This window comes from Otolemur garnettii, unplaced genomic scaffold (assembly GCF_000181295.1).
Source record: "Otolemur garnettii isolate 467f Iridium unplaced genomic scaffold, OtoGar3 scaffold00067, whole genome shotgun sequence".
NCBI lineage: Eukaryota > Metazoa > Chordata > Mammalia > Primates > Galagidae > Otolemur > Otolemur garnettii.
The window spans coordinates 5,686,285-5,707,089 of NW_003852462.1; the positions used below are offsets into that span (position 1 = coordinate 5,686,285).

At 41.3% G+C, this 20,805-nt stretch overlaps 1 protein-coding gene across 3 annotated transcripts in view; it reads right to left on the minus strand.

The window, feature by feature from the left end:
* RERE (arginine-glutamic acid dipeptide repeats) overlaps positions 1 to 20,805 on the minus strand; it is a 433,205-nt gene that overhangs the window by 143,698 nt on the left and 268,702 nt on the right. For 2 of the 3 annotated variants that reach the window (XM_023515253.1, XM_003793246.2), the window contains exon 7: positions 15,646 to 15,750. In XM_023515253.1, the coding sequence (XP_023371021.1) occupies positions 15,646 to 15,750 (105 nt within the window). Of the gene's footprint in view, positions 1 to 4,752; positions 5,026 to 15,645; positions 15,751 to 20,805 lie in introns of those variants that run through there. The other variant, XM_012807340.2, reaches the window with a different exon arrangement.

Here is a 20,805-nt window from a genome sequence, read left to right on the forward strand (position 1 = left end):
TGGACCCGGAAACGGGAGACTGTGAACCCAGTAAGCAGGTCTACAACACTCGTTTAAAGGTCTCTTTGTTCCCACTGGGAAGTCTCTAAGAAATGTTATAACCAGCAATTGCCTTCTTCCTCTCAGGCGTAGCAGTCTGACTATGAGAAGAGGAGGAGGTAAACAGGCATTAACTAACACATTACATAATTACATTGCACAAAGTAGTAAGAAAAAATGGTCAATCCTAAACACATCAACTATGACAAGATACAGAAGTAGAGTTTTATCTAAAAAGAAACATGAAGAAAACCATAAACACCCAAGGAGAAGAAGCAGCATGCAGATCAGGGCTGGCCAGGTGGCTCACACTTGTTCTCTTAGCACTCTGGGAGGCCAAGGTGGAAGGACTGCTTGAGGTCAGGGGTTCTAAACCATCCTGAGCAAAGTGACACCCTGTCTCTACTAAAAATAGAAAAATTAGCCAGGTATGGTAGTTCATGCCTGTAGTCCCAGCTACTTAGGAGGCTGAGGTGGGAGGATCGTTTAAACCCAGGACTTTGAGGTTGCTGTGGGCTATGATCACACCACTGTACTCTACCCAGGGTGACAGAGCAAGACTCAGCCTCAAACAAATAAAAAAAGAAAAAGAAAAGGAGATCAGTAAATTTGGCTAAATATACTAGTCACTAAATACCACCATTCCTAAAGCAATTCCTAACATTGTCTTAGTTGAATAGGTTGACCATAAAAAATAAAGATGTTGAAATAATTGTACCTATCAGATTGGAGATTTGGCCTTTGAATTATTTATTTACCCTAAAGACAGGGTCTTGCTCTGCTGCCTAGGCTAGAGTACAGGTAGCATCATTATAGCTCTCTGCAACCTCCAACTCCTGGCTCAAGAGATCCTCCTGCCTCAGTCTTGAGTTGAAGGAACTACAGGTGTACACCACCATAGCTGGCTAATATTTTTTAATTTTTAAAAACTTTTTGGTAAAGGCAAGGTCTCACGATTGCCCAAGACTAAGCAACTGTGGGCCAAGCACTTTCATATTGTTTTCATCTAATCTTTCTATAACTATGAGAAATATTTACCTCCACATTCCTCTTAAGAAAACTGAGGATCAGGCTCGGCGCCTGTGGCTCAATAGGCTAAGGCGTCAGCCACATACACCTAAGGTGGCGGGTTCGAATCCCCAGCCCGGGCCCGCCAAACAACAATCATGGCTGCAACCAAAAAATGGCCGGGCATTGTGGCGGGCACCTGTGGTCCCAGCTACTTGGGAGGCAGAGGCAGGAGACTCGCTTGAGCCCAGGAGTTGGAGGTTGCTGTGAGCGTGATGCCATGGCACTCTACCCAGGGGGATAGCTTGAGGCTCCGTCTCAAAAAAAAAAAAAAAGACAAAAGAAAACTGAGGATCAGAAGGTGGAAAAATTGTCCAATGTCACTTATTAGGTAGAATTTGAACCACGCTATCTAGCTCCAAATCCAGCCTTTTCTCATGCCATAGATGCTGTCATTTATTCAATACACTGATAGCAAAGACTCATTTGCCAGGCACTCTACTGGGAAGCGAGACTTAGAACAGAGAGCATCCTTGTCCCAGAAGCTAAAAGTCAAATAGGGAAGATAAATCACAAATAAATGTGCAGTTCAAAGAACATTCACAGAAATAATCTTTAATTAACCCAGTTGAATTAAAATGGGTGTTTTACCTTAGATGCAACATATCCAGAGTACACACCATGAGATGATTAGTTTTCAACAAGAGAAGATTAGATTTCTTTCATATTTGGTTTAAATATACATTCAAGCACCTGTATCTGCCCAAATCAGACAGCGTTCTGAAGAGACAATAACCAATTATTTATGCTTATTTAGGAGAAGCCTCATGAATGTGGCTTCCACATCATTACAAATCTTCCTTTTTTCTACCTCTGTCTATCCTATCAGACATTTCTTTTATAGCATTAAAATAAATGCCTCTCTGGTGAAAAGACAATTTGGTTCAGTCATGAACTAAAAGTAAAATGGAAAAGAAAAAATGAATTCAGAAGGAAAAATCTTAGGAACAAAGAACAACTAGAGAATCACTGATAATCAGGTCTTAGTGTTAGAAGAGGCTCCTAGGTCAGTACAGCAGCTAAGAGGTAAGGAAACAGTGAAAAGCGGAGAGCTATGTTACCAACAGATCTAGAATGAAGCAAGTGCCAGTTAACACAACCGAGTCCATCCCAGCTTTCTCTCAAAGACACACTGCAAAACTCACGGTGACAAGGGAACACTTCAAATGTAAGGCTCAATTCTCAGATTTCTGACTCAAGCTTCTACTACAGTGACACAAAAGGCTTTAGTATAATAATTCTATGAACTTTTATGCACTTTTTGAAACATATATTTTCAATATTCTGCTACATTTTTTGACATCTGAAGTGCAACAGGAGAGGAACAATAAACTGAATCATGGCTCGGCGCCCATAGTACAGTGGTTATGGCGCCAGCCACATACACCGAGGGTGGCAGGTTCAAACCCAGCCCGGGCCAGCTAAACCAGTGCAACAAAAAAATAGCCAGGCATTGTGGTGGCCACCTGTAGTCCCAGCTACTTGGGAGACTGAGGCAAGAGAATGGTTTAAGCCCAAGAGTTGGAGGTTGCTGTGAGCTGTGACGCCACTGCACCTACCGAGGGCAACATAGTCAGACTCTGTCTCAAAATTAAAAAACAAAACAAACAAACAAAAAAAAACCAAACCACCTCACTGATGTTCGAGCTACACAGACCCAACCAAGATATAACTTCCCGTGAGCTGTTCCTTCACCTGCACCGTCACCAGACAAGCACAGATGCCCTAAAGCAGAGTTTAGCATTCAAGAAATATTCTCCCAAGACAGAAAAATATAGAAGAAATACATTCTACACCAAAAAAAAGTTCTAATGACTTCCTTTATTGGATTTTGTCACAACACAGCACAGCCACAGATTATCAGTAACCGCAACGTGGGCAGAACCACGGCAGGCCCAGCCAGGCCCAGCCAGGCCAGCCAGGCCAGCAGGAGGAACCTGACCCAGAGCTGACTCGGACATGAAAACAGCTTCCTGATCACATTTTTTATTTGGTAAGTGTAAAGACAGGTTAAGAGGAGGTAAAAATCCTAAAACACAAAGGCAATATTTGTCTGACTCAAATGCTAAGTTTTCTCCTTGAATGGGAAACATTAATCTTGCACAGACCCCCGTGATGTGAGGAGGAAGTGCTGCAGTATCCAGTTCCTTTAGTCTAGAAAAAGGACAATTTTATTAAAAGAGAGAAGCGGAAAGGAGGAATGCTGGTGTTTCTAAATGTCATAAAATAAGTCCCAGAAGCCACAGTACATGATATGGGGAAAAGGAGACACCTACCCCAAACTCCCCTGTGCAATGTTTAAGTACCTGTGGCCATAATGGGAAGAAAGCCCCCCCACCCCCAAATGGAAGAACAGATCATAAAAACAGTAATAAATGCACTCATCTTAACTCAGGCCTCCACAATTCACCTCCTCAGTTGCAAAATCTTCTCTTTCCTATGGCGGTTCTTCCACTGCACCCTCTCCCATATCGTATACCTTCTTTGAACCTCACAAATACATAAAACTTAACTGTCATTTTAATTTTTTTTTCCAATCTTTATCAGAAGAGAAAGAGAGGAAACGATTAGAAGTAACTGGTAAGATTCAAAACCATCACATACAATCTGCTCCAGTAAGGATTCAACTTGTCCTAGATCTGCTTGCTTGACTGGCTCCCTGAGTTAATCATGGTGAGAGCCATCTGTCTGACCCCTCACTGCAACCAGGACACCCAAAAAGCACAACTTCCCCTGGGTAGACAAAACTAGTGTCTGGTAATCAAGCAGACACTTGTGGCCTGGTCAATGCTTCTTGGCTTCTCAGGCACCAACTACTCCTTTCATTATCCATTCACAGAATTCACAAGTCACACAACAAATGCCATCCTACTCTAACACAAACAGAATACCTGGAACCTCAACTTGTAGCACAAATGTCAATGATACATTTTTTTAAAAACTGCCAAGAAATTTTCCTTCAGTTCTAAAAATAAGGGTTTGCTGCCTTTTGAAGCAAAAGACATAGCAGAAACTGATGTGCCATAGCCTTCCATTTTTTTAAGGAAAGCATTTTAACATGATATTGTTGCAATCATAATCACAAACATCCTCTGCACGTGTCCGACTTCAGAAAAAGATCACAAGAATTATAATTTGCTCTGGCAAACAGGCTCTCAATCAAAACAAGTTCCACCCACCTTCAAGGCAACCAATAGCTGCCCACCTACCACCCTTCCTAAGACATCCACACAGAGCTGCTCTTGGGCCCAGGCATCCCTGCCAGCCACATGGGCCACAGGGGCTGCCTGTGAGCTTGCTCTGCAGCTCCTGAAGGCAAACCAGCTCGGCAACAGGCACCCAGCAGACCTGAGGTTAATATCACACCAAGAGAGGAAGAGGTGAAGCGAAAGGGAAGAGGACAGGGTCAGAGGGACCCACAAAGATTCGTACTCTGCGTCTGCTTAATGCATCTCTGGGCAGACCCCATTCTTAGCTCTGATTTTATGCTTCGCCATAGCACCTACGTGGCCAAGCAGAGCTGAATCCAAGCTCTCAGGAACATGCACTATATGAATGATGAAATGATTCATAAACACCTTCAGAAGTGAGCGACAGCAGCAAAAACCATCACTGTTCTGGTGAGGCCAGACGAAGATAGCCTACCTGCAGGGGCTGAATGGATCATCCATGACTAACAGAGGCTCTGGAGAGTCTAGCTGAATTCCTCAACCTCTACTCACTGCTAAACTCTGCCCTTTTCTACTCTAACAACTCAAAATGGAGGCACATGCAGCCTAAGAGACCTCATAGAGCTTTCACTGAGCTTGTGCTATGACCTAAGCCTTCACGCAGAACGCAGAAACTTCCCCTCACACTGACAGGACTGAGCATGTGCTGTGACCCTCCCTCATCCACACACTGTCTCTCAACGCAATCAATCTCAACCCTGCTGTTTCCGTAAATAAAGCCCAGCCAACAGCCTCCGCAGCTTCTCCCTGCACACCAAGCTAGTGTGCAGGGAAGTGGGGCCTTCACAAGGGGATCCGAGACAGCCAACACCAGGGAACTTGGCAAGCCGAGCCAGGCAGAGGCTTCAGTCAAATGTCTTGCTCCAAAGACATACCAAGTTTTGTTTCTTTTTTTTTTTTCTTTAAATAAACAGTGATTTTAAAAAGCAAGACCTCAAAGAAAGAACAGAATCAAATGACGTACATATAAATGACCACACATAAGATTAAGAGAAATACTGCAGCATACTTAAAAACACAGTAGTAGCTACTTAAGCAAATACACAAATTTCTTTTAGAAAACTTTAAACCTTTGGAAAAAGACCAAACAAACAAGTCAGATAAAGCTATGAGTGCTTGGCACGGTGTAACAGGTACAGACATAGAGGGTGATATCACGAGCATGGTTTGTTTACTTTTGCGATGGAGTCTCACTCTGTAGCTCTGAGTAGTGGGCTGTGGCATCGTCAGAGCTCACAGCAACCTCAAACTCCTGGCTACAAGAGAGCCTCCTGCCTTGGCCTCCTAAGCAGCTGGGACTACAGGCGCCTGCCACAACAACTAATTTTTTTTCTTTTTCTATTTGGTAGAGATGGGGACTCACTTTGCTCAGGCTGGTCTCAAACTCCTGACATCAAACAATTCTCTTGCCTCAGCCTCCCAGAGCGCTAGTATTATAGTAAGATACCCTGGTATTCCACACCAGGCCGAGAATATTTTGTTTTATGCAAAGAGCTTTATCTTGCTTAGATAAGAAACTCCACAATCTCCCAAACAATAAAATAAAAACATTTCCTAAAGCAGGTCCAGCCTAAGAATGTATTTCAAACAATAGGAAGGGCAGGAAGGTTCAAATTAAGAATTCAAAGAACACCCTGTCACAAAGATCTAATTTGCGGTGTCCTGACTGAACATTCTTAAGGCAAATCCTTACAACATTACCCATGAAATTCAGTAAAGTCCTATCTGAACATACTTCTAAAGCCATGTAAGCAAGGCCATCCCTCTCCACCCCCACCCGCGGTCACACTGAGCACTGTAAAGCACTCATAGTACCAGCCAAAACGCTTTCTGTTAAGACCCTTAACACATTTTGTGCACTTCTGCCCCAACCTCCACCTCCAAAAAAGAAAAACCTGACTCCTCACTATAAGAAGGTCTAGCTCTGGATGTGTAGGCCTAACTTTCACTTGCAAACTAAGAGGTAAATCCTATGTATTATTATTTAGTGTTACAATTTATTTTATTTTATTTATTTTTTTGGCGGGGGGAGACAATCTCACTCTGTCACCCTGGTAGAGTGCTGTAGTGCCATAGCTCACAGCAACGTCAAACTCTTGGGCTCAAGTGATCCTCTTGCCTCAGCCTCCCAAGTTACTGGGACTACAGGCACCCACCACAATGCCTGACTAGCTTTTACATTTTTGGTAGAGACGGGTCTCACCCTTGCTTAGGCTGGTCTTGAACTCCAGAGCTCCTGCCTCAGCCTTTCAAAGTGCTAGGAATACAGGGGTCTTGCCACCGCGCCCAGCACTTAGTTACAATTTAAAAAGAGCTCAGGCCTCAGCCTCCTAAGTAGCTGAAACTACAGGTACATATCACCACACCTGGCTAATTTTTTCTATTTTCTATAGAGATAGGGGTCTTACTATGTTACTTGGGCTGGTCTCAAACTCCTAATCTCAAACAATCCTCCCACCTAACCTCTCAAAGTACTAGGAACACAGAGGTGAGCCAAGTAGGCGATGCATCCCCTGTTCAGAACTATATGCCTTAGGCAATTCTCTAATATAATATATAAATTCCCTCATTTGTAAAATAAAAGATAATGCCAACCTCATTGAGCTTTACAGGGATTAAATAAATTAAAGGATCTATCACTGAGTAAGCATGCTCTACATTAGCGGTTCTCAACCGGTGGGTCGCGGCACAAGGAAGGTTGAGAACCACTGCTCTACACTGTTGTTCTGTATACCTTAAACAGATGGTATAATAAATTTGATTCCTTGATGTCCCCCTCAGAAACGTCAAATGCTATTATCTACTAAAGCCTAGTTTTAAATCTCTTAAAACCTTATTTGGATGCCCTGAATTTAATTTTCTGGTTGATCTGGGTACTTATGTAGTAACAGGTGAAAAAAGCTTGTGTTCTGGACTTAGACTAGAATTTGGACCCAGACCTGCTCCCTGCTTGCTAGGTGATCCTGAGCAAATGACCAGACTTCTCTGAGCCTAAGACCTTTATCTTCAAAATTAGTGTAATAAAAGTATCAAACTCAGGAGATGACTGTAAGAGTTAAGTAAGATTAGACAGCCTCTCCCCTACCCTGACTTTCCCTTCTTGACAATCAGTCCTGAAGACTTGGTAAGGAGCCACTACAGGCAAAAAGGAGGAGAGGGATGAGGAGGGGAGCTGTGAGGTTATCAAGCCCCTAGTGTGTGTGATAGAAAACAGAGTAAGGGATAGGAAACTGGAAGCCAAGATATCCAGGATAATGAAGTAATAAGGTTTCTTACTATTAAAGAGGAGTATTACAACAAGGAAAAGGGAAATCACAGCAGAAACCCTGCAGTACTGGATTCAAATTATGGAGCATTCCTATGAACTCATGAACATACAGACGGAAACCCAGAAACCCAGATGGCAGAGTGTGCTTCACACGCGACACTGATCAACACACACAAATGCTCTCTAGCTCTCTCTACACAGAAGGCCTGAGAGCAGTGACAAGAGGGAGCAAGCCCAGCACCATCATTCTCCAAAATCTGGGACAATCTGACTTCAAAATGAATACTTACAGTAACAGACTAAACAATAAATAAAGTACAAAGCCGTTAGTCCATCCTGATTTAAATAAATGGAATTAAAAGTTTAATAAAGAAGCTATATAGGCTCAGAGTAATCTCCCACAAAATGGTCATTAATTAAAAAAGGAGAAAAAGAAAACTGACAGGGGTGGCTTCTGTGGCTCAAAGGGGTAGGGTGCTGGCCCCATATGCCGGAGGTGGCGGGTTCAAACCCAGCCTTGGCCAAAAACTGAAAAAAAAAAAAAAAAAAAAAAGAAAAAAGAAAACTGGCAATGGTAAAACCTGGCAGACACTATCTTGTTCCACTGATTGAAGTGAAATCACGAGCACTGGGACAAACAAGCGTTCTGTGCCACCCGGCTGAATACACAAATTCTGCGGTGTCTCTGTCAAAGACACATAATCTCAATCTAATAAGGAAAATCGTAACTGCAAACTGAGGGACAGCATACAAAAGAATCAGCTTCCACCTTGAAAAGTACTAAGGTAATGAGGCCAAAGAGCAGCTGGGAAATCACCCAGACTACAGGGGACTGAACACGCAAGATGCCAAACCCGTAAGGCCAAACAGGATCCTTTCTGCTGTCAAAGTTTTTACTGGGAAAACCAGCAAAACTTGAGTGGAGTCTGAGAATTCCGTAGTAATATTTCATTTTTAATTTCCTGATTTTGAAGGCTATATTATGGTTACAGGAGAAAATGCCCTATTCAAGGGAAATATACAAAGTAATAGAGTGTGACACAGCCTTACAATGGAAACAATAATTTCAAATGATTCAATTAAAAAAGTTCTTCTAGTATACTTGCAACTATTCTGTAAGGTTGATTCTATTGCAAAACAAAACAAAATAAAAGGAATTAATTATGCAAAGAAAGCCCGGTGACTGGCACACAGGGCTCTAACAGTAGCAGACTATTACTAACATCACTGCCACTGTGGTTCTGGAGGAGATAAAACCTAGTCCTACAAGTGCCTCTACTTTATCATTGCTACTATAAACCTCAATGTCGCTGTAAAACTCCAACCCACAAAGTAAATAAGAGGGAGAAGGGAAAGGAGGAAGGAGAGGAGGAGGGACAGGAGAAAGAGAAGGGGGAGACCACAGGTGATCACAGACATTCTTCCCTGGTGGAGAGCTGAGCAGATCAGATATGAGCCCGCCCCCCTTGTTTTCCATGAGATTAGCAAGAGAAGATTCCTGTTCAAAAAACAAAGAACTTTTAATAAAAATCAAGTTAAACACACACAAAGAACCAAGAATATAATTAGGTGTTTTTGTGGTACAGTCCAAGCCTCTGAGGACACTGCTCAGAGAAGAAATGATTCTTCCATAAGGCATTATCTGAGAAAGAAAGTGGAGGGAGGAGGATAGTAGAGAAGGGGAGGGAGCACCACACAAAAAGCTACAATTCAATGTCTTCTTCATTTTTAGTTTAGAAGCTTAAAGAACTCTTCATTTGGCTAGGGTAAACAAAAGAACAGCTACCTGGGAAAATTCAACTTTAATCATCAAGAAGACAAAACCATTTCCTCTCAAATGGGCCCCGGCATATCTGCTGTTCTTCCTGGGACTCCATTCACCATTTCTTCCTTTCTCTCCTAAGACAAAATTTAATTGCTATAGGGTAGAAGTTGATTTACTGCAAAAAGCCAAATCTATTTTTCAATAAAACTTATTTCAATTTTGGTCCTTTCAGATTTTTCATTAAAATATTCTGACTGCAGAAATATATTTCACATTAATACCACTTATTTACTCATTAAATATTACTGGATAAATTTCATTGATGTTCAATTAAGAAATTTATCAGCCAGGGGCGGTGGCTCATGCCTGTAATCCTAGCACTCTGGGAGGCTGAGGCAGGTGGATTGCCTAAGCTCACAGGTTTGAGACCAGACTGAGCAGGAGCAAAATCCTGTCTAGCTGGGTCTTGTAGTGGGCATTTGTAGTACCAGCTACTTGGGAGGCTGAGGCAAGAGGATCACTTGGGCCCAAGAATTTGAGGTTGCTGTGACCTATGATGCCATGGTACTCTACCGAGGGCAACAAAGTGAGACAGTGTTTAAAAAAAAAATTTATCTTGCATTTTTAGTAAATGTATATTTGCAAAGAATTTTGTAATCGATATTCTAAGCAGAGTTAAGAATCCAGCAAATCAACCAGATGCCAAAAGTCTGCCTGGTAGAGCAATGGCAACTTGAGAAGCAGTATGTTTTGCTTTGGGGTTTAACATTTCACAGGATTAAAAAAAACAAACCCCCACCCAAGGTCTGCCCAGTTCCCAAGAACCAACAACAACAACACAATTTTCAAAAGTGACAGTTTCCAAAAGTGACCTACAAGATAGCTTTTACCATTTCCCCCTTACTGACGTGGAAACTGAGGCCAGAGAGTATATGCCTCCTCTGTGGAGACAAAGATGGAGTAGCAGCATGGCTGCCCAGATGCAGGAGAGGAGAGATCTTTCCAGGAGCTAATCTTAACACAGACCACGCAGTCCGATTCAAAGGCTAGGAGGCAGCAAACAAATGAAAAGGCTACTGAGGACAGTAAAGAGATCCATACGATCACATCCTATGCTCAACGGTTCCCAACCTTTCTGACACCTATGACCGGTTTCATGGAAGACAACTTTTCCGTGGATGGAGGTGGGGTGGTTTGGGAGGATTCCAGCACATTATGTCTCTACCTCAGATCATCAGTAGATTCCCATCAGGAGCATGCAACCTAGAGCCCTTCCTTGCATGTACAGTTTAGGGCTCATGCTCCTGTGAGAACCGAATGCCACTGACGATCTGACAGGAGCTGGAGCTCAGGTGGTGATGCAGGTGATGGGGAGCAGCTGTAAGTACAGACCAAGATTCACTCACTTGCAATCACCTCTTGCTGGGTGGCCCAGTTCCTCACAGGCCACTGACCAGTTCCAGGTCTCCAGGGGTTGGGGGCCACAGCCTATACTGTGCTTTGGTCAAACATATAAGGTCTACCTGACTTTATTAAGACCTCTAAGTGGAAATTTATTGATTTTTATTAAGTTCCTAAGTAGATTTTTGGATCAGATCCTTCAAACAAAACGAGAACACAACAGTATTATCTTGCAGAGTTTGCTGACCACAGAAGTAAATCTGAAATGAATCTCTTTGTATAAAAGCAAAAGGGAACAGTCTCTGAGTGCAGAAATGTCAAAAATAAACTTTGAGAGCAAATTCCAATTACCTGAGGGTTAGTCAGCATTAGATTCAAGGCTTTCTTACTTGTCAGCCCTTTTTCATGTATTCTTCTTAGATGGAAACATCCGGCCTCAAAATTTTTGCCCAATTAAGTTTTACTCCTTAAATGTCATGGCTAACAGTGATGGAGAGTCACAATCCCTAACCTAAGATCCTTAGGGTCAGAGGTTTTCCGGAATTCACAGTTCCTTAAATTTTAGCACTAACATGGACTCATCACAGTACACAACATCCCAGCAGTCTCTGAGCAGCAGCCCACATTCTGTCTCAGCATTATTTTCATAGTAAAATGTACGTAAATTCACACAAAGTGAAATAAAATAAGACTGTTAGTGGCCTCATATCGTGTCAGATCAGGTTTAGGCCATTAAATGACTTTTGGCACAAAACTAACCCTAAAAATTTTTGGAAATTTCAGAATTTAAGATATGAAATAATGGATCTGTATTACTAAAGATGCTTGATTAGTATCAATGATCAGTATCCTAGGTTTAAAAAAATGAAAAATAAATTTGTACCTAATAATACCAAGGTTATTCCATGTCAATGACCAAGAAATCTATTCTCCCCAAGATTTAAAAGCAACAAGCCAAAGAGGATAGAACAGTCTATTTCCCACCACCATGTGTTATTTCAATAAGTACTAATACCAGCAGGACCATAAAGTTCAGAACACCCAGAGCCCTAACAAGATACAACATTCGGAAATTGAGCCTGGCCTGGGCCTGCTGCATAACAATGACAACTACAACAAAAAAATAGGCAGCTGTTGTGGTAGATGCCTATAGTCCCAGCTACTTGGGAGGCTGAGGCAAGAGAATTGCGTAAGCCCAAGAGTTTGAGGTTGCTGTGAGCTGTGACGCCACGGCATTCTACTGAGGGCGACATAGTGAGACTCTGTCTCAATAAATAAATAAATAAATAAATAAAATAGAAAGCAACCAATATGCTAAACAAATTATTATAAATTACATAAATCAACTTTTAATTACCATCAAAAAATTTGCTCTGATGTAAAAAACGATTCTTTCACACTTCCTCCATTATTTAAGGGGAAGGTAACAGTCATCAAAGTTTACAGTCACAGAATCACTATTCCACAAACTTCCAGGGCTCTCACTGATCTATGCGATGTTTCACAGGCTTTTTACACAACCAGAAAAACAATGTTTCTTTCCTCTCCACACTGAATCACACTTACTTACCTCAATGACTCAGGGTACTAAGAGTGGGCAGACAGTGCTTATGCAGCTATAATTACTTACTAGTCTTGTTCACAAAAATTGGGGGGAAACTATCCCAGAAACCAGGTCATCATCACAGCCTCCTCCCTAACAAACTTGAAACAAAAACAGAAATAAATTCTGCAAGGACATTCTAAGAATTGCATTGTGCATAAGTGAGGTGGAAGAAATACAAGTAGTTCTATTCCATGTTAAAATCAGAATACATTCTTTTCATCACTTGAGCAGCCATGGGAACTGAACACTTACCCCTGAACATCAGAGATACTACATGGTGCTCAGAGTAAGACCAATGAGCCAAGACAGTGGGCTGGATTTGACTTTATCTTTGCTGATTTTTACAAGAGAAATCTACACTTAACTGTAAGGAGATTGAGGATGGAGATCTGCCTCAAATCAGCATTCAAATATTTACTGAATTTGATTCACCCAACACCTCTCAAGAACTTAAAATATACCCAGCACAGGGAAGACAGAGGGAGGGACAAATATATCCCTCAATTGTATAGGTAATCCACATTTTAAAACAATACTGATGGGTGAAATATCACCCTGAAAGACCACCAGCAACACATAATGAAAAACTGGACAGGAACCTGTGTGAGCCTCTGGCTACGCAGATAAGTTACATATCACTTTTAACAAACATTCAGCAGAAATATATAACTAAAACTAGTTAAAAGTAAATCTGGTTGGTTATTATAAACCTGACAAAAGCTATTTTAGTTAATTCACTAACACAATCTAACTTGCGCAATATGACAACTATTAATCAAGTGGTTAAATAAAGTATCACTGAAATAACATCCAACCACTTTGTATCTACAGAAATCCAATTTCAAGCATTCCCTGATTCATCTGGGCAATAAAAAGATAGGACAAGGCAGCCAATGAATGCCTTGTAAAACATGTAAAATAAACATTTTAAAATACAAGATGCTTTTGAAAGGTTACCATCGGTCAGCTTCTTTATCACTGACACATAGCATACCTCTGAAAAAGAAAAGTTCAGGCTGGAAGTGCTAGTTCATGTCTATGATCCCAGCACAGTGGGAGGCCAAGGCAGGAGTATCTCTTGAGGCCAGGAGTTCACAACTGGCCTGGATAACACAGTGAAAGCCCGTATCCACAAAAAATGAAAACAGCCTGGCAGTGCCATGTGCCCGTAGCCCTAGCTGCTTGAGAGGCTGAGGCAGGAGGATCCTTTGAGCCAGGATCTCAAGGCTGTGATCACATCACTACACTCCAGCCTGGTGACCAAGCGAAATCCTGTCTTAGAAAAGAATAAAAGAAAAGCTCAAACTTTGCTGTTTTTTCAAGAAAGAATGGTACTCTTAGATAAGCATTATATTAGTATACCTGAGGCTCTTGTTAAGTATCCAGCATCTAGTACTAAAAGGAAGAGACAGAGACACACACGAACATATATGCCCCGATGAAGACTTCTGCAGCCTAATACAATCACAATAAACACCATGTTCCCTTTTACTGATCCTAGGTTGACTATGTCAACAACATTCTAAGTTCAACATAGGATTTCTCAGCATCCTCCAGGAAAAAAGTTTTCACTAAAACAATACCCACCTTGCAATTATTCTTAACGCAGTTCTTTTACTAACTTCCTTGAGCCAACCACCTTATATTTCTTTCCAAACCTTCACATTTATAAATGTCTTAATCACCTACTACCATTCTTGTTTTTCAAAGCCTTTATAAATGGCCAGGCACAGTGGCTCACGCCTGTAATACCACTACTCTGGGAGGCCAAGGCGGGATTGCCTGAGGTCACAGGTTCCAGACCAGCCTAAGCCAGAGTAAGACCTCATCTCTAACAAGAGCCAGGTGTTGTGGCGGGCACTTTTAGTCACAGCTACTTGGAAGGCTGAGGCGAGAGAATCACTTAAGCCCAAGAGTGTGAGCTTGCTGTGAGGCATGACGCTGTAGCACTCTACCAAGGGTGATGAAGTGAGACTCAGTCTCAAAAAAAAAAAAAAAAATCCTTAATAAAAAACGTAGTCATATGATCAACAGAGGACCAAGTGAATATACACACGCTTATAGACATTCTTCCATGTGCTTCATTAAATTAGGGTCTGTTACAAATATAAAGAGTTCTCTGTGTTAAATTATTTTGAGCCTATGGCTTTGTATTAAAAAAAAAAATAATTCTGGTGGGTGCAGTGGCTCAGGCCTGTAATCCTACCACCCTGGGAGGCTGAAGTGGGAGTACTGCTTGAGCTCAGGAGTTTGAGATCAGCCTGAGCAACAGTGAGACCCCCCACTGTCCCTAAAAACAGAAAAATCAGCCAGGTGTCATAGCAGTGCCCGTAGTCCCAGCTATTCAGGAGGCTGAGGCAAAAGGATCACTTGAGTACCCAGGAGTTTGTGGCAGTGAACTAGGCTGATGCCATGGCACTCTAGCATGGGCAATGGACTGAAACTGTCTCAGAATAAATAAATTAATTAATTAGTAATTCTGCTACATAGATCTTAACTAAGGAGTTGGAGAACTGGGATGTGTTGAGAACAACTAGCGTCTGACACACAGTAGTGGTCTTACTGAAGATATTCAGTGAGGTTTCTTAAAGTTTTATTACCAAGAGTAAACAAAATAAATAACCAACAAGCTTCCCAAAATAACCTAGTCTTTCTCAACATGGTACCACGGAAGGCTTGACAGAATATATGTCAGGGAAATAACCTATCAATTCATAACAAGTTCAAAATATACATCAATTAAAATTACATCTTTATCATTCTCTCTCAACCTGAATGATCTTATTTTTCTTTTCCTTGATAAAGTAAAAAGCAGGGTGGTGCCTGTGGCTCAGTGAGTAGGATGCTGGCCCCATATACCGAGGATGGCGGGTTCGAACCTGCTCTGGCCAAACTGCAACAAAAACAACAACAACAACAAAAAAAACATCCAGACATTGTGGCGGGCACCTGTAGTCCCAGCTACTCGGGAGGCTAAGGCAAGAGAATCGCCTAAGTCCAAGAGCTGGAGGTTGCTGTGAGCTGGGACGCCACAGCACTCTACCGAGGGTGATAAACCGAGACTCTATCTCTAAAAGAAAAAAAAAGTAAAAAAGCAAACAATAAGCCACTTTAGATGCCAAAGACATCAATTACAATGCCTCCAGAAGAGGTTTACTGTAGGATCTTGGAGTCGTGTTCTGCATCTAACTAGTATTCTAGTCCATGCACGCATGCACACATACACACAAACACACACTAGTGAGAAAGTTCTCACTGAATGACTCACCTTGTTTCAGGGTTGTAGCCTAATATGTAGAAAAATGAATCCACTCGAGCTTTAAACTCTCTAGCAGCAAATATGTCAGAAAAATGAGAGATATTACACTTCCCTCTGGGAAAAAGACAAAAAAAAATCAACACATTAGTATTACCCTCAATTGCTTTGCAAAACCAAAATACTATTGGAGGGGTAAGAGGCAGAGGAAACACATAACTAAATCCGTGGTACGCACAGAGCACAGCTCAAATTCCATCACTGATGACCTAATTCAGGGTTTTTGTTTATGACTGCTTCAATATACAGCTGTGTAACTTAGCTGCTATTATTTCATCATTTAACTTATGAAGAAAAATTAACTAAAACACAAAAACAAACTGGATGCAGCACTGTAATATTAAATAATCTAGAAATGAAGGGAGAAAAATTATAACCATAGTGAAAATACTTTACAAAGAAAATCAGTCTAAAGCCTTTCTAAACAACCAGAGTAAAACGGGCCTTTTCTTCCTACAACATCGTGATGGGCCGAAAAGGTAACTGTCAGAGCTGAATGAGAAAGCGCTGACATTTCTCTGGAACACAGCTTCTGGCCAGTAAGTATTTTTCTTCTCCTATAATGAGAAAGAAATTATCTTACTTGGTAATTAAGTATAGAGTAATTTTAAATATTTCAAAATAAAAATGGACTCCAGCATACAGGAGTCCCAAAATTTCAGGAATAGTTAAATGAGTGTTAAGTTTGAGATCACTTTCCCATAGAAACGTTGCAATTAAGAGCAGAAAGGTTTTCAGGTTCACTTATAATTAAAGTTAAACCAATTGTAGCCAAAAACTCTACATACTATAAAACTGCTTAAAAGCAATGTTTCCATACACCATGTGCCCCTGTGACTGTCAGGGCCTGAGAGCATCCTGTCCAATCCAGCCTCTCAACACAGGGGCCGTGCAGTTCACACAATTTAATATTAAACTGCACACCAACTTTATGGCCACCCTGTACACACACACATAGGTAAATTCTGAGGTGCGCAAAGAGGCAGGGGGGATTTAGGTTCTCTTTCAGTGGTCACAGAAGGTAATTTTAATGAAGCCAAGGGTTGCAATGAGTTAGATGAAACTAAATGGCCCCTATTTCCCATTTCTTACCAACAGCACCCACAGCATGCCTCTAGGGACATCGCCTCCCTACTGCACTGGAGACTCCACGGTGTGCACGGTAAGACGTACACATCAGCTCAGGGCCACAGTGGTGGGGGAGAGAAACTGACTTGGGCATTGGCAGGGTTCACTCATTCACTCCCTACTAAGAAATTAAGTTAACTCAAGGCTTTTGTTAAAAAGCCTCAGTAACAGACACAAGCTAAGATTGGTTTAGACCATCTCTACTTTGTAAATAAGAATGCCAGTTTATAAAAATGATCTTAGGAACTACAGATTAGAAAAGAATCCAGGGTTATTAACTTGAAACATGGCTAATACCACTGAGAAGAACAAAATTTTAAAAAAAAATGTATTTATTTATTTATTTATTTATTTGGAGACAGAGTCTCATTATGTCACCCTGAGTAGAGTGCCATGGTGTTACAGCTCATAGCAACCTCAAACTCTTGGGCTTAAGTGATTCTCTTGCCTCAGCCTCCCAAGGAGCTGGGACTATAGGTGCCTGTGACAATGCCCAGCTTTTTTTGTTGCAGTTGTCACTATTATTCAGCTGGCCTGGGCCAAGTTCAAACCTCCCAGCCTCAGTGTATGTGGCTGGCACCATAACCACTGTGCTACAGGCACCAAACCCTTTAAATTTTATTTAATCTTAATTAATGTACACTGAAACAGTCACATGTGGCTGGTAACTACTATATTCAACAGCAGAGATGTATACGACATTTCTGTCATTGCAGAAAGTTCTATTAAAAGAGCTATAGGCTCGGCGCCTGTGGCTCAAGTGGCTAAGGCGCCAGCCACATACACCTAAGGTGGCAGGTTCGAATCCAGCCCAAGCCCGCCAAACAACAATGACAGCTGCAACCAAAAAATAGCCGGGCGTTGTGGCAGGCGCCTGTGGTCCCAGCTACTTGGGAGGCTGAGGCAGGAGACTCGGCTGAGCCCAGGAGTTGGAAGCTGCTGTGAGCTGTGATGCCACAGCACTCTACCCAGGGGGACAGTTTGAGGCTCTGTCTCAAAAAAAAAGGAGCTATAGAATACAAACAAGATCTAATTCAAGGAAAATATAAAATAAGCATTAATTTTCCAAGCCCAGAACTACTCTAGTATTTAACTGAAACTAAAATAAGCTTTTGAGAAAGAAAAGGCTGACTGAACAATGAGCTCACTCTGAAACAAACTGCTTATGTATCCAAGGTGATTTTGTTTCTAAAACCCAGAAGAAATAGATAAGTTCCTGTATCAGTAAAACAGGGATATCTCGTAAGGCTATGAAGAGGTCTATGAAACTCTTTACACTACTTGATGCTACATATAGTAAGTTACTTCTACTTTTATCATTACTAAAGGAAACTAATCTTTCTTTTATTATTCTTTATTTCACCCTAAAACTGGAGTAACTAATTAATGTATAATTAATTAAAGATATAGAAACCCAAGAACCCATAATTCTAAACATAGGCACAGGAAATTAGGTATGTTTAGGCCAGGGTTTATCCACCCCAGGACTATCAACATTTTGGACTGAACATTTATCGTCAGGAACTGTCCTGTGCATGCACCCCTGGCCTCTACCAGTAGCATCTAACACACATATCAGGGTAACCATGAAAAGTGGCTCAAGACATTCCCAGAGTCTTTTGGGAAGGGCAAAACTCATGGCTTCGGGAAAGCAAAAAGTAGTAGGAATGGAAGCGTATCTGATAAAAAACTATGCAGCTGCAGTAAATGAATTAGCTCCACTGTTGTGCCTTCTATCTCCTTACCTGCTGGTGTATGTAGAGGGTTTTGATTTCAGTGTGTTCAATGAATTCTTTTGTTGTTTGAAATACTTTTACATTTTTACCCTTTCTTCTGTCTCTAATTGTAGTGTACCTCCAATACAATGTGGAAAATAGTAAAGACAGTGTACACCACTGCCTAGTTCTCCATCTCAGTAGAAATGTCTCTAAATCCAAGGTGTTCCTGTTAAATATGACATTGGCTTTAAAGATACCAAATCATAATCATACCTTTAGAGATAATCACATCATTTCTTCCCTTGGATTAATTTGGTATACGGTATTAAGAAGTGTCTGTAATATGGAACCAACCTTCCATTCTTGGAATACATCCCAGGTAGTCAAAATGTACTTTTATAAAGTATCATGTTTCCCCAAAAATAAGACCTACTCAAAGAATAAGCCCTAGCAGAATTTCTATGCATTTGTTAAATATAAGCCCTACCCTGATAATAAGACCTAGTGATGGGCATGGCTATGCACTGTATCTGCATAGCCATGCCATGCATTTCAGCACAGAGAGGAAGACATCCCCTGAAAATAAGCTCTAGTGTGTCTTCTTGAGAAAGAATAAATATAAGACAGTGTCTTATTTTCGGGGAAACACAGTATTAAAATTAAAAACAATAGGCCAGGCATAGTGGCTCACACCTGTAATCCTACCACTCTGGGAGGCCAAGGTGGGTGGACTGCTTGAGCTCCAGAGTTGAGACCAGCCTCAGCAAGAGTGAAACTCCATCTTTACAAAAAATAGAAAAGAACTAGTTGGGCACTGTGGCAGTCACCTGTAGTCCCAGCTACTAGGGAGACTGAGGCAAGAGGACTGCTCAAGCCCAGGAGTTTGAGGTTGCTGGGAACTACAATGACGCCACAGCACTCTACCCAGGGCGACAGAGCGAGACTCTGTCTCAAACAAATAGGACTTGATTAATTAGATCTAAATTAAATTCCTCACTAATTATAATTTATCATATTTTCCTCTTTGTACATTTGTATTACTGCTGTTATTAATAACAAGTTTATTCAGGATAGCACAGAAACAATACAAATGTCCACAGGTCAATGAACAATTAAACTGTAGATTTGTACAGAATGAAATGGTATACACACAAAAAACTATACTGCTTGAATATTATGGACAAATCTCAAAAATTATATGTTAAATAAGAAAAAATAGAAAAAAGTATACACTGTATACTGCATTTATACTAAGTTATAGAATAGAAAAAAGCACTTTACTATGACAGAAACCAGACAGTGCTTGCTTCTGGATGGGAAGTGTTAACGTTTTATCTTTCTAGCCTTCCTGAATAAAATGGGTAAAAAGTTTTGAGAGGGAACTATCTTGAGGGAACTTTCTATGATAACAAGTATAAGCCAGGTCTTGTTTAAGGTCAAACAAATTTATGAAAATTTATTAAAATATATACTTAAAATTTGCCTTTTGTTGTACGTTAAAAAAACTAAAGGGCAATAAAACAATGAGAAGTATTAGCACATAGCTGTGGCTATTTTAAAGTTGTGTTCTCTTGCAGGTCATGGTAGTTCACACTGGTAGTCCCAGCAACGAGAGGCTGGCACAGGAGGATTTCTTGAGGCAAGGAGATTGCAACCAGCCCAGCAACATAGTGAGACAAAAATAGAAAAAGTAGCTGGGCATGGTGATGTGTGCCCACAGTCCCAGCTACTTGAGAGGCCGAGGCAGGAGAATTGCTTGAGTCCAAGGAGTTAGAGGTTGCTATGAGCTATGATGATATGGTATTATCACTGCACTCTAGCCCAGGCAACAGAGTGAGACCATGTCTCTAAATCAAGCAATAATAAAATGAAATAAAATACAAAAAGAAAACAAAGATTAGCCAGGTGTACTCCAAAGGCTAAAGCAGGAGGATCATTTGAGCCCAGTCATTTAGGGTTGCAGTGAACTATAACTGCACCATTGTACTCCACCTTGGGCAGCAGAGTGAGATTCCATCTCTTAAAAAAAAAAAAAAGTTGAGGGTGGCACCTGTAGCTCAGTGGGTAGGGCGCCAGCCACATACACCGAGGCTGGCGGGTTCGAACCTGGTCCAGGCCAGCTAAACAACGACAACTGCACAAACAAAAACAAAAATAGCCAGGTGTTGTGGCGGGCACCTGTAGTCCCCAGCTACTTAGGAGGCTGAGGCAAGAGAATCGCTTAAGCCCAAGAGTTTGAGGTTGCTGTGAGCTGTGACGCCATGAC